The 12,390-nt window shown below is 46.5% G+C and overlaps 1 protein-coding gene across 2 annotated transcripts in view; it reads right to left on the reverse strand.

Annotated features, from left to right (window-relative positions):
• Nucleotides 1-283: 283 nt before the first annotated feature.
• Nucleotides 284-12,390, reverse strand: part of LOC135377413 (growth hormone secretagogue receptor type 1-like) — a 415,573-nt gene continuing 403,466 nt past the window's right edge. For both annotated transcript variants that reach the window (XM_064609800.1, XM_064609799.1), the window contains one exon: nucleotides 284-3,439. In XM_064609800.1, coding sequence (XP_064465870.1) covers nucleotides 2,607-3,439 — 833 coding nt within the window. In that variant the 3' untranslated portion in view covers nucleotides 284-2,606. The remainder of the gene's footprint in view (nucleotides 3,440-12,390) is intronic.

A 12,390-nucleotide genomic window follows, 5' to 3' on the forward strand; every position in this document is an offset into this window, starting at 1 on the left:
CTCTGCACTTTTACAGTAAGACCTCTTCTGAAAATAGTCCACTTATATGCGCAGAAGATACAGCGATAACCATTCTGTAACAGACACTCGATCACTCATGCAACTGTGCGGGTGATGGAAACTATGGAACAAGGATGTGGTAATACACAGGGGACAAGTGTTGAACCTGTACAGTGGCCTGCAGTTGCCCGTCACAATTGGTCTCCGTACTGTTAGTGATTTATATATATATATATATATATATATATATATATATATATATATATAATCGGGGGTATACGTCGCGAGACAACTGAGATCATGAGCGACGCCACAGCGGTCGGTCTGTGGATTGCTTTTGCCCACCTGAGGGGAGTGATGTCTCAAGTGTGGTGTTATACGGATAAACAGGAAGGCATTTCGCTTACATTGTTGCAGTCGTTTGGTACGTTGTTGTTTGCAGCGTATTCATAATACGGCTAGAGGAAATCGACACAAAGGAAGAAGAAGAAGAAAAAAAACCTGACAGGTTGAGTTCAGAGTCATGTTGGAACGCGGTTATTCACTAAATTAATGTCCATTCACGAAATTCATTCGGAAAGAGACTTCGTCAACTCGTAGTCAACTAAATAGTGAACTATGCCTTCTTTGGGTAAAGCAACAGTGCGCATCTGAGGCTGATTATTTCGATGGCCTGCACGCTGCAGAGCTGGACAGCTTGACTTGTCTGGTCAAATCAGTCGACCTCGAAAGAATTCCACAATTTTCACCTGGCAAATGGCTGTGTCGTCGTTTTTCTCAAGCTGTCGCTAACACGTGATTGCATTTACATCCCTCCTTCCATACCTTTTCCAAGGGGGCGAATGAGCCACTTTTCCACCGGGTTCTTCCATGTAAAAATTGCCGAAAAGAGAATTATTGGTAGATGAATGTTTGCAATGTATTTTCCAAATTAAGTTCAAGAAGACAGTATACTCTCGGCACAGTAACATTTGTCACCGAATTTAACCACGGTGTCGGCAAGTTTCCATCACTTTCAATTTCGAATACTGTTTTCGAAGTCCTTTGCTGACAAAATAGGTCGACCTACGGTGCAGTACTCACTAAGCTCTTCTCCAGTAGTCGCTATCCGCATAACATCCCAAGGTTACCAGAATATCTGCAGTTCGCGGTTACCTAAAGAATTCGACATTCCGCAAAGCGATGCGCGTAAGTGGTACCAGTCCCCTTCAAAGCAGTCTACTAAACGATCCCTCTCCAGCCTAGTATAACAGACGTCTGGTCTTAGCAGCCGAACGTTGCAATAAAATGATCGTAAGGCCGTTCAAGCAGCACAATATATGAAAAGGTCACAGAGGAAACTGACAGGAGCAGTGCAGGTGTTGATATGCAGCGCTGGGTGAACGAAAGAACAACAACATACAAGTACCTGTCCATTCCGGGGACTCTCAATACGTTGTGTTGCTAAATACACCCAATCACTAGACAGCCTGACATATCCGTTCACCGGCTGCTGGAGTTATAAGTACCTGCAGAACGACACTAGCCACAATTTTCTAGGATATCCTCTTATGCTATACTAGATAGTGGTAGTGCGGCGGGTAAACAAAAGTGCAGGCACCATTTGCGCACTTTCCAATGTTTGGCTTTCCAACTTATTTGCGTGAAATTTGAAGACTCTCTGGGTGAATACTCTCTGTGACCGTCACCAACTGGAAAAAAAAATAGTTAGGGTCGCATTTTCAAATACAGGTGTTTGTAATGCAAGTGTATATAGCCACCCGGACAGCTCCTTCATCTCTTTCATTGACTTTCTGAGAGAGAAGAGAGAGACTTGTGAAAGGAGGTTTGATCCTCCACCAATCTCTCTTGCACCGTTCGAAATGAAGGTTGCCTGGTGGGTATAGCCATATTCTGCCCTTAAGCCACTTTTTTTTTTCTGACGTTTGAGACGCCCTCGAGATGGACTGTGAAAGTTGAACTTGATGAATTGATGACTAACACAAACACGTACTCAAGAACACTGTCTTAATGGTGATCTACTGCCGTGGTGTTTATGATCCAGCCAAACTATAGTATAAGGAAAACACGGATGCTTGTAAACACTGTTGAACAAGCTTATCGCAACACTGCTAGTCACATGGTTGAGTGACGATGAACACAGTCGAATAGACGTGATTTTAAACTCACTATCAACACGTATCACAACAGCTTGTTTTCGAAGCATCGTTCCACATCTAAGAAGGTTGGATCCTTGAGCGCCACACTGCTGCGAACACAGCATTATAAAAATGCCCAAAATATTACCACTGTTATATACTCATTCTTTATGCTATAAACAATACACGACTTGAGTCTCTGTCTATCCTTCCAGTTGTCTCACTGTTCAATCAAGAGTGTGTGGAATACAAGAACACGTGAAACACCAGCGTAGAAGTCAATCACGTGTCTAAGCATCACTCACACTGGTGCACGAAAACAGGTGCACGTACTCTGGACGCGACACCTCGCGTCAAGGCTTGTCTGGCCACCAATTCCAATTCGCAATGCACTGCCTTTTGTCTGTGAAGACAAGGCGAGAGACTGCTCGTCGGCTGCGATGACTTCCTGAACCTGGCCGGTCTGGGTCACACAGACTTCGCTGTCGGGGGCGTCCCGCCAACAGACACGACACTGTTGAAGGCGCCGTTGTTGATACTGGAGCGGCTCTTGAGACTGCTCTGGAACGTGAGCGAAGTGCTGGTCTGTGTGTTCGTCGTGGATTGCCGTAGAAGTCTGTGACGTCGACAGCCCAGGAGCCTGCAGAAAGCGTCTCGAAACTTGGAGGAGATGGCGTTGTAGAGTATCGGGTTTATAGCCGAGTTGAGGTAGAGCATGAGCCGACAGACATAGAGCAGGTTGTAGAAGACTTCGAGGCTTATGTGCGCCTGGACTGGCTCCGGCGCGGCGATAATCCACACGATGAAAACCCGGTAAGGCAGTAGGCACAGGAAGAAGGACAGCACAACGGCGACCAGCATCATCACGACCTGGCGGCGGGCCCTAATTTGGGCTTGCTCCGAGGACGAGCAGCTGAGGGCCCGACCGTGGATCATGAGATGTTGAGCGATACAGGAATACACGATGACCAGGATAAAGAAGGGCAGCACAAAGAGGAGTGCGATGGTCGCAAGGATGTACACTTTGCGCCACAGGACGCCGTACGAGACGCCGCACGATAGCACGTTGGATCCGTCGTAGTACTCCACTGAGCCGTACTCGGACACGGCCAGCATGGGGCTGGTCACCAGCAGGGCCACCACCCAGATGGTGGCGATTATGGCGAGCGCCCGCATCTTGGTGCACGTGTAGCCGGCTTTGAGCGGCTTGCAGATGGCGTAGTAACGCTCGAAGCTGATCGCCAGGATAGTCAGGATGGAGACATGGGCTACGGCCAGTTCCAGGAATGGGATCAGTCGACCTGCGTTGAAAATACACGTTCGATACAGCCATTGTTGTTAACGAAACAGCGCGCATGCATAATGTGCCAACTCTGTCAGACGGCTCCTGCTAGCCGTAAAATACGCCAAAGCTTGCACGCTCAAAATCGATTTTGCAAAGGAATAAAGTCTCGAGAAGGTGTGACGATGTGATTTCATAAGAGCTATTCTGTTGAATAAACGAATCGGATCCCGCTCGTTTATTCCCAATTTGAGGAGTCGTACCCGGCTATGGTCGCTAGCAGTTGGGGGGGGGGGGAATGTCAAATTGACATTTTGCGCATGCGCTGCGGCGCCCATGACCTTGGGAGCGCCGGACAAGGTTATCTCCATGTTCAATAGCTGGATGGGGGGCCCACGGCAGTGGGGACCAGTGGGGGCACCGCGCAAACTTGTCGGCCCCATTCCAAGATCGGTTTTCATCCTCTATGCTACCCACATGAGTTTGTTTCGGCGCGCGCCGAGGGTGGTTCGCTGGAGAGCTGGTAGGGTACGACGCCAGTGTGGAAAAGGTCCACCCGGTGCCATCGCAAAAGTGGCTTGTGTACATCGCTCCCGTTCAGGAACTGTGCGCCTCTTTTTTCAAGCTCGCGTCGTATCCTAGCGCTCTAGAAAGGAAGCTCTAGGTGATAAGGTGACAGTGTCACCCTCTATAGGTCGATCTCGCAAGATCAAGAGTGCAAGATCAAGAGAGATCTCGCAGCGATAGTCGCTGCGAGATCGACCTATAGAGGGTGACACTGTGTGTGACTAGTGTGGTATGGTCATTCTAGCCCGCCATAAGTGTGGATAACACGTGGGCCGATGTCCGGAGTCGATGGTTCTTCTTCGTAATTCTTGTGTATATTCAGCGGAAGATCACTTGTGCCGCGATGGTATGATACTGTTCGGTTACCCAATGCTCAACCTACTGCACTGAACGCGGCATAAACGTGTAAAAGCAGACGCCGCGTCCACACTACGGTAGTTCATTGTTTCTCCGCAGCGCGCCGACACCGTTCGAGCTCGGAGCGGAGGAAACATAGGGTCGCCGACAGCACTAAGAACCTTTTTCACTTAATGCTGTTCTTGTACTTGTTGAAGATAACAGAGGTATGACTTCTTGATTGATTGATTGATTGATTGATTGAAAGAAAGAAAAAAATGGGGTATGACTTCTTATCTCATCAGTGCTACTATACTATAATGTATTGAACATGTACATGATACATAATGTAGTGACGATGACGTTCTCCACCTGTCCCACCTGTGGAAGACAGCCTCATCCACGAAAACTTGCAATTAAATGTTTTTTCGAGAATACGGAGCGGTAAATGGACCAAGCGGAAGATGACTTATTTCAGTAAACGTTTTGATCGGTTCAGGAGGTTTTATTATGAATTCTTCTGAGTTGCGCTGTAAAAAGGAAGTTAAATACCAACGGTACATTACGGAATTCAAATATTTTGAAATTATGCGTTGGATCTTTTTTTTTTTCGAACAAGAGCAGAGTTCCGTGTCTGTTCGCCACCAACTGAAACGCGTCTTTGTACCAGCTGTAATTTAATAAACGTTGCACGTTCAATATTTGATCTTGAGACGGGCCATTGTAAACAGGTGAAAGATTAGCTGGAACAGCAATCTCATTAAGTCGCTGCACACGAACAAGTCACAAGCACCAGGCGCAAACACTAACCTTGAACATCTTCGACAACCGTTTGGGCACATAAAGTGTGTGAGAAAACAAAGAACACGAAGGGTACCAAGTTCTCCTTTGTAACGAACGCAAATTCTCCTTAATGACCAGGCTTAAGCTGCATTTTTCTAGCCTTGACTATCTATGAGCCTGCACTCTGCAGAGGGTTGCATGTTGCAAGTTATAAAACTGTTTTTCCGGGTCGTCTCAGATTACGCTACTTCATCCTTTATACGTACTTGAAAGAGAAGAAGAAGAAAAAAAGATGCATGGGAATAACGAAGGGACTAAAGGGGGCTTGGTGTGACAAATTTCATTCTTTTGTATTTGGCGTTATCTCCGGTGTAGAAGAAACTGTGTAAAGCTCAGAATTTCATGTCTGTTGTAACAGTTGCTGCTGGTCATATCTGGGTAAATTACTTCTGAAATGTAGTTAAATTACATTACTCATTACTCCAGTTAGAATTTAATTAAACTACATTACTCGTTATTGCAACTGAAATGTAATGAAATTACATTACAGTTACTACGAAAAAGTAGTGACATCACAAAGTCATTACTGCGAGTTTAGTCGCAACGATATTGAGGATGTGGAAATTCATTGTCAGACAACACAATGTTGTAAAAACGAGACATATTTTATACTGTGCCGATTGCGTGTGTCACCGTTCGTAGTGGGCGTTGGAATTCTTTTAAATCGCTAGTTGGCAACTCTCTTTCTGCCAAGTGCCAACGCAGAACACACACTCGATTCTTTTGTAAAAAGCAACGAGTAATATCATTAAATTACTGCCCAAATGTAATTAAATTACATTACAAATTACATAATGTCAAAAGTAATGCATTACATTACAAATTACCAGAAAAAAGTAATTCATTACGGTAATGAGATTACCGTAATGGCATTACTGTAATTCTGTGACTCATTACAGAATTCATTACTCTAATGAAATTACAGTAATGAATTACTTTTTCTGGTAATTACTACCCAGGCATGCAGCCAGGTACGACATTACTACCCAGGCATGCAGGTGGTGTTGTTTCACCCGAACGTCCTTCTGGTCGATGTACTGTCCGTTACAGGCAGCTCACTGTGAATACGGTCTGAGTTCACCGTGTGCCTCATCTGCGGGGCAAGATCGCGCGACGCGTTTTCAGCAAAGAATAGCGGTAGAATGTTCGCTTGAACGATATGGTGTTATTGTGCGACCACAGAAGTTACCGACATTCACTGAATGCGGCTCGCAATCACTGCGCGCTATCCAATTTCCCGTCACGAACCTGTACGCAAGACATCCCTTCACATTATCCTACATTAGCCTCACACGCACCACACGGCAACCTAATGCGTATACGACAGCCAGGTAATGTCGCTACAATGTAGCTAATGCCACCGCTGCAAATTAGGAAGATGTCCCTTCGGTGCAACAACCAAGAAATAGCCCCGGATATGCAGTCCTTGTCAAGGTTGGTCAATAATGAAGCTGGAATGCTCTCTGCGAAGACTGTTCTGCTTCCTGGTTCAGAGGCGTATATCGGGGAAGGCTAGATGTAGATCCTGAAGAAATATGGGTGTGACACGATTGATCGTTGGATGAAGCAATGTCAAACTTTCCACACCACCGTGTGAAGCTCATTTTACCTCACCTTGCGTTTCTGAACCTTTCCCGTTTCGAAGATTCGGTACATCGGGTTGATTAGCACAACCCAGCCTTACAATTTCACCCGCAAGCATAGTAATATGGAACATATCTCCATTTATTACAGTAGCAGCGAACGCCCCGCTACATAAATTTGGTTAGGTCTCAGCCTCACAGGAAAAGAGTTCATGCACTCAAAGATTTTCCCACGCACAAAGATCCCCCTATATCAACGTCGGATAGATTTCCTAAGTGTTGCACATATAGAGCTGTTCAAGGTTTCTATTGCGCCATAGGCCTCGCATTCTTACTGGCATCAAAATGATGCAGTTACAGTCACCTGAAAACTAACTGCCACGCGTTCTCCGTTCTGTGCTAAGCACTCGTACGATGCAATTTTGCAGCCCACTGCTCTTATATAAAAGAAACGACATTCTAATACAAGGTGGCGGTGATGTTTCCCCTTTCGCCGAGCCGTTTATGCCTTCTCGCAACCTAAGGAAACGCAAGTGATGTCGCCTTTGTTGGCTATAAGCGCGTGCAGAGCAGGCTATTTCACGCTCCATGCAACCAAGGCATGCTCGAGTGTTGGTCAGCGCGCAAGGAACTCGGTGACAGTAGACGCTTTCGGCTGTCGCACATTCGACCCGGCGAAAGTGATGCCTTGGGACAGTTCCGACAAAGGTCGGGCAGTAAACTATCGCGCGAGAGGAATGTTGCTCTACTTCACGTTGAAGCATGGCTGAGTTTCTCTTCTTTGGGATGAAGAAGGGAAACCTCTTTTTCATCCTTTGGCGGTTTTGCGCCGCTTTCGTTTCGAAGCTTTCGCTTTTTTTTCTTTTCTTTTGCAAGAAGACTGCATGTCGACAGGAGGGGAAAAAGAATGGAATACACAGCGAAAAGAATGCCTTTCTTTTCGCGGTTGCCTAACACATCTGGCACATGAGCGAAATGAAATGTGGAAGAAGGGTTTACATGTTGTTACTCGCGGTGAATTTGGTCAACGTCACTAGAATATTGACGTTGCTTTCAAAGATGAGTTTATTACTCAGTCTTATCCGTTATTATACGGGGTGGCTTTCTTTTTCTTCATTGCCCACACTACCAGCCTTCCCGAACCGCACTCTCCGGATCTCTTAATCATCCGGATCTCTTGTTGTTATTTTATTTATTTATTTTTTGTAAAAGAGCTATGAGAGACATATGCCGTTTTCGCAGACGGGTTATACGGCGAGACGGACATGCTACGCGAGACTAATTACCTAAAAATTCATTAATCAACTTTGAATTAGAAGTTGTTGAAGTTGTTTGGCAAACGTGAGAATAAATCCTGAAACCAGAATCCTAAAACGAGCACGTCGTTTGAGATATCCATCGAAAGATTTTGCCATACAAATCAGCTGAAACCGAAATCACGAGTGTTACACTCTTAAAAATGAACTTCACTCCATAGCACGCTCCTAGCCAACCATCATCTCGAATGATATCGTTATCTGCCCTCATTTGTTGAAAACGGGAGGCGTACGCCTTTTCTGTTATTATGAACAGCATAAGTGTCACAAAAAAGGCGTACGCCCCCCATTTTCAACAAATCAGGGCAGATAACGATATCATTCGAGATGATGGTTGGCTAGGAGCGTGCTATGCTGTGAAGTTCATTTTTAAGAGTGCAGGAGCGCGAAAAGGACAACCCCCTTCGGTGTCATGGCGGCTTATCTGGGCCACAGGTCCTCTTCCTACCAGCCCGGTCGCTCCCTAGCACGTGGCCCTCCAACATGGAATGGGGCGTGTCCTTACTACGCTCGCGACGTGCGTGGCTTTCCGTTTCGGCTGATTGGCAAAATCTAGCCGTAGATATCTCAAAGTATGTGCTCATTTCAGGGTCAGAGCTCGACGCGAAGGCATTTTCGAGGGTATATGTTGTCAACTGACACACTGCATTAAGAGCAGGACTCAAGCTTTAGGGTAACGTTTAATGGTGGATGCCTATAGGGTTATAGTCTAGCAAACGTTACACATTTCCATCGCATTGTAAAAATAGAAGACAGCAGGGTTGGCCCGCACCAAAAGTTTGCAGACTGATAGTCATTTGTCTGTAGTTTTATTTGAATTTTTTGTAAGCGCTATGGTCATGTAGAAAGAAAATAAAAACTCAAGCAAAATCTCGCCCAATGCATGTTCAATGGCCTATTCCACACAAACACCGCCATTTTTTCTTGTGCCTGCTTCACCATTCACATCACCTCACAGCGATGTCTGACAACTTCGCGGTCTCTGCAGCCCTAAGCGCTTCATTTATTGCCATCAGTTCTGCGTCGGTAGATGATAGCTCTCCTCCCAAGCTCTCTGCCCACTCTAGCTTCAATGATGGTATGCAGTACGCTATGCCGCATTTGCCCATTCTGTTGTCGACGCTGGCGTCAGTGTAAATGTGGGTAGCAGTGCCGTAGACGTCGTGAATACACTGGGCGGCAAGGTACTGAACAACGGCGTCAGAGAGCTCATTTTTCTTCTTAAGTCCAGCTAGGTATAGCTCGTTGTGAATTTCGGAAATTGTCCGAGGCGGCTTCTTACGGGGCATTGCAGGTGGCGTGGGCACTGCCTCGGTGACGGTGTGGACGGTCCCTGCGAAGCGAGATTCCGTGCGGTTTTTCAGTCTCCCGATGATGGGCCTTGCCAGCGGTGGTTCTCTGTGTAAGCGCGTAAGTTGTCGGAGGAGCTGCTGAGTGACGAGCAGAAGAAGAGGTAGCGCTGGACCCTCCGCATACACGGCCTCCTTACGCGCCAAACCAGGAAGGCCGTGGGCGTTTCGTAGGCTTTTCCTATCTACCTGCTCATGGCTCTGAAGTGCAGATGGACTTGGGCGAGCGAATGGGAGGCCACATAGGATCTTGGCATAGGTCGTAGTCTTATGAATGACCACCCCTGTCACACACCACAGCCGGCGGTGAGGTTCGATCCCACCAACTATCCACACTACCATCCATATCGCGGGCAAAGAAAATGGGACAAAGCAATGGACGTCCAAATGACAACAGAATATTTACGCATGGAAGACACGCTCTGAACTGTGATTGGGCAAGGTAGACCACGTGGCCTTAGAGCATTAGTTCCATTTCCGTAAGTAAGACGCAGCAAATGGAAAGCGTTTCTCGGACGAAGCATGACTAGACTTTCCTCGCAAAGGATCGGTCGTGGTGATGGGTGTTCCCAGGACTTTTTCGAGAAGGGGGGGGGGGGGGCAAAGCGTGCACTCTCATCACCTATTTTGTCTGGGGACAAACGCTGCGGACTGTGCGGGTTTTCAGGGCTTCATATTATTATGACATCTGTGAAAAATCAATAAACAGCACACAATTTTCACAAGTGACCTCGAAGCTCCAGGGGGGGGGGGGCACGGCCCCCATTGCCCCTCTCTCGGTACGCCAAGGGTCGTGGTGGAGTAAGGTGCTTTTCTCACCTGCCCCAGTCGGAGTTGGTGCGAAAGTCCAGTTGTACATGTGATTCAGACGGAATAAGCCCTGCTGGATCTAAGCGAGTGCAAAGTGTGGCTGATGATCTCATTCCGGATAATCCTATTGTAGTGGGCGACTTTCTCAAAGTAGAGCTTCTTCATTGTAACGTTACTGCAACGTTGATGCTGCGGAATGACCCACCACATCATCATCCCATTTATGTATGTGTGTGTGTGTGTGTGTGTTTGTGTGAGTGCGTGTGCTGCGGAATGAAAATCTCGCTGGATCTTCTAAAAGATCACCTCGTTGTAAAGCTCAGCGTTTCATGCGGTACTGTGACTCCCGGTAAAAATGCACTTGGCTAGCTCCATTTTAGCCAAGTAGAGCGCCTAAATCTGCCCTCCACTATTATTATTATTATAGTCAAGTAGAGAAGAAGAAACGCACGAGCAATGAAGCCACTCGAGCTCATGCTTCCTTGTTGTGTGTGTGAACTAACATTCGTCTGGCAGGAGGTATGACACGTAAAAGTAAAATCCAAATTATACTGGTAACCCTGTTAGAGGCGCCGATAAAGCATATACGGACACAACGTGTAGCTGTAGACTGCGCGTAACTATCATTAATTTGCTAGTAGCAAATTACAGCAATTAGCATTTCCCTGGAGCAGTACTGCTCCAGGGAAATGCTCCGACCACCAACGTAAAGTAAGCCACAAAGTAAAAGAAACAATACTTCATCAACTTGATAGACGGCGGCAGTTACAATATTCTGTCGACGTCTCGAATGCATTAGCCGACATCTGCATTCTATTTTATTAAATTCCATTTCATATTGAAATGGCGAGCATTAATGTAAAGTTGTTATGCGTCTGTAAAGCGTGCTTTGCCTGCATAGCTCCGGTGCATCGTGACAGAGCACACTCAGCATCCACCGAAGGACGCCAAAAGAGTTCCATGATGCTCATGTTTGGCAGAAGAGCTCAACAAGAAAGATATGGCGCAGACATTTAAAAATATGCGACTGATTATAGCCTCGGTGACGTGTACCTGTGGCAAGCTGTGTAACGGTTGGGTGACAACGAACACCAAAAGGAAGGCGAAAAACAACATACAGTGAACCCTGGTTATTATGACCATGGTGGTTCCCGCAAATTCTGATCATAATGCGTAATTGCCATATTAACGAGGGGATTTGCAGAGGTTTCACTGCATTGTTCCCCAGGAGTATTGTCGTGAAGCGCCTATGTCAGATTATCGGGGGTCATATTAACGGGTAACCGGAGTTCACTGTATATAGGAGGGGTCACTTTTATCCCTCTCCCCGATCAAATATGGGAGGTCTATCCTTTTAAATACACCTTTGGTTACAATACACCACCATTACCACACACACACACACACACACTGTGCAAGGAAAACAAAATCCATATAAGAACATCCTGGAAGATGTGTTTACCGGAAATGGCGTATCGGCGAGTAAATACGATCGGAAAGTGTCCGAGAAAAAGCACCCCCAGAGAAAACCCTCACCCATTGTAAAATAGCGTCAACAACGAATCGAAACAACCGGGAGTGGCGAAGGTTGCGACTTCCCATCTATTACCATTCTGAGCGCCAGAGACAACGATTTCAATCACGCGGCACAAAACAAACCTCGGCTTCGTGTCGTCTCTGCCCAGGGACACCAATTGTTTTTCTCCTGCCTCCAGGGGAACGTTCTTTTATGGGCAGTCTTTCCGCATACATTCTCTCGGTCATGAGAAGAGCGCACTCGGTGTTCTAAGTACATATTCCTGAGCAATCGGAGCTCAAATTCATTCCATTCATATCCGGTTCACACCGAGAACACGGGGCGGAGACGCACAAAGCATTAAATCGACCGGCGGCATTCATCAGAGCTGTTACGAAATGGTCAGAAAGTGACAGCTCATTTCCTTCATGTTGTCAACGAGTTTCGCAGTTCGGCGCTGTCATAGTTGGGACTTTCTGCGCGGACAGACTGATGCGGTGCCCTTGAAAGTGACAATGGAATTGCGTGCGAAAGTGGTAATGAAATGATAGAAACGTGCATAGCTTTGCAAATGACTTTGACAAGGGGGGGGGGGTCCACGTTAGCGCGTTCGACGTCTCATTACCGCTAACTCTTGTTTCGTTTTGTTT

This window comes from Ornithodoros turicata, chromosome 1 (genome assembly GCF_037126465.1).
Source record: "Ornithodoros turicata isolate Travis chromosome 1, ASM3712646v1, whole genome shotgun sequence".
Taxonomy (NCBI): domain Eukaryota; kingdom Metazoa; phylum Arthropoda; class Arachnida; order Ixodida; family Argasidae; genus Ornithodoros; species Ornithodoros turicata.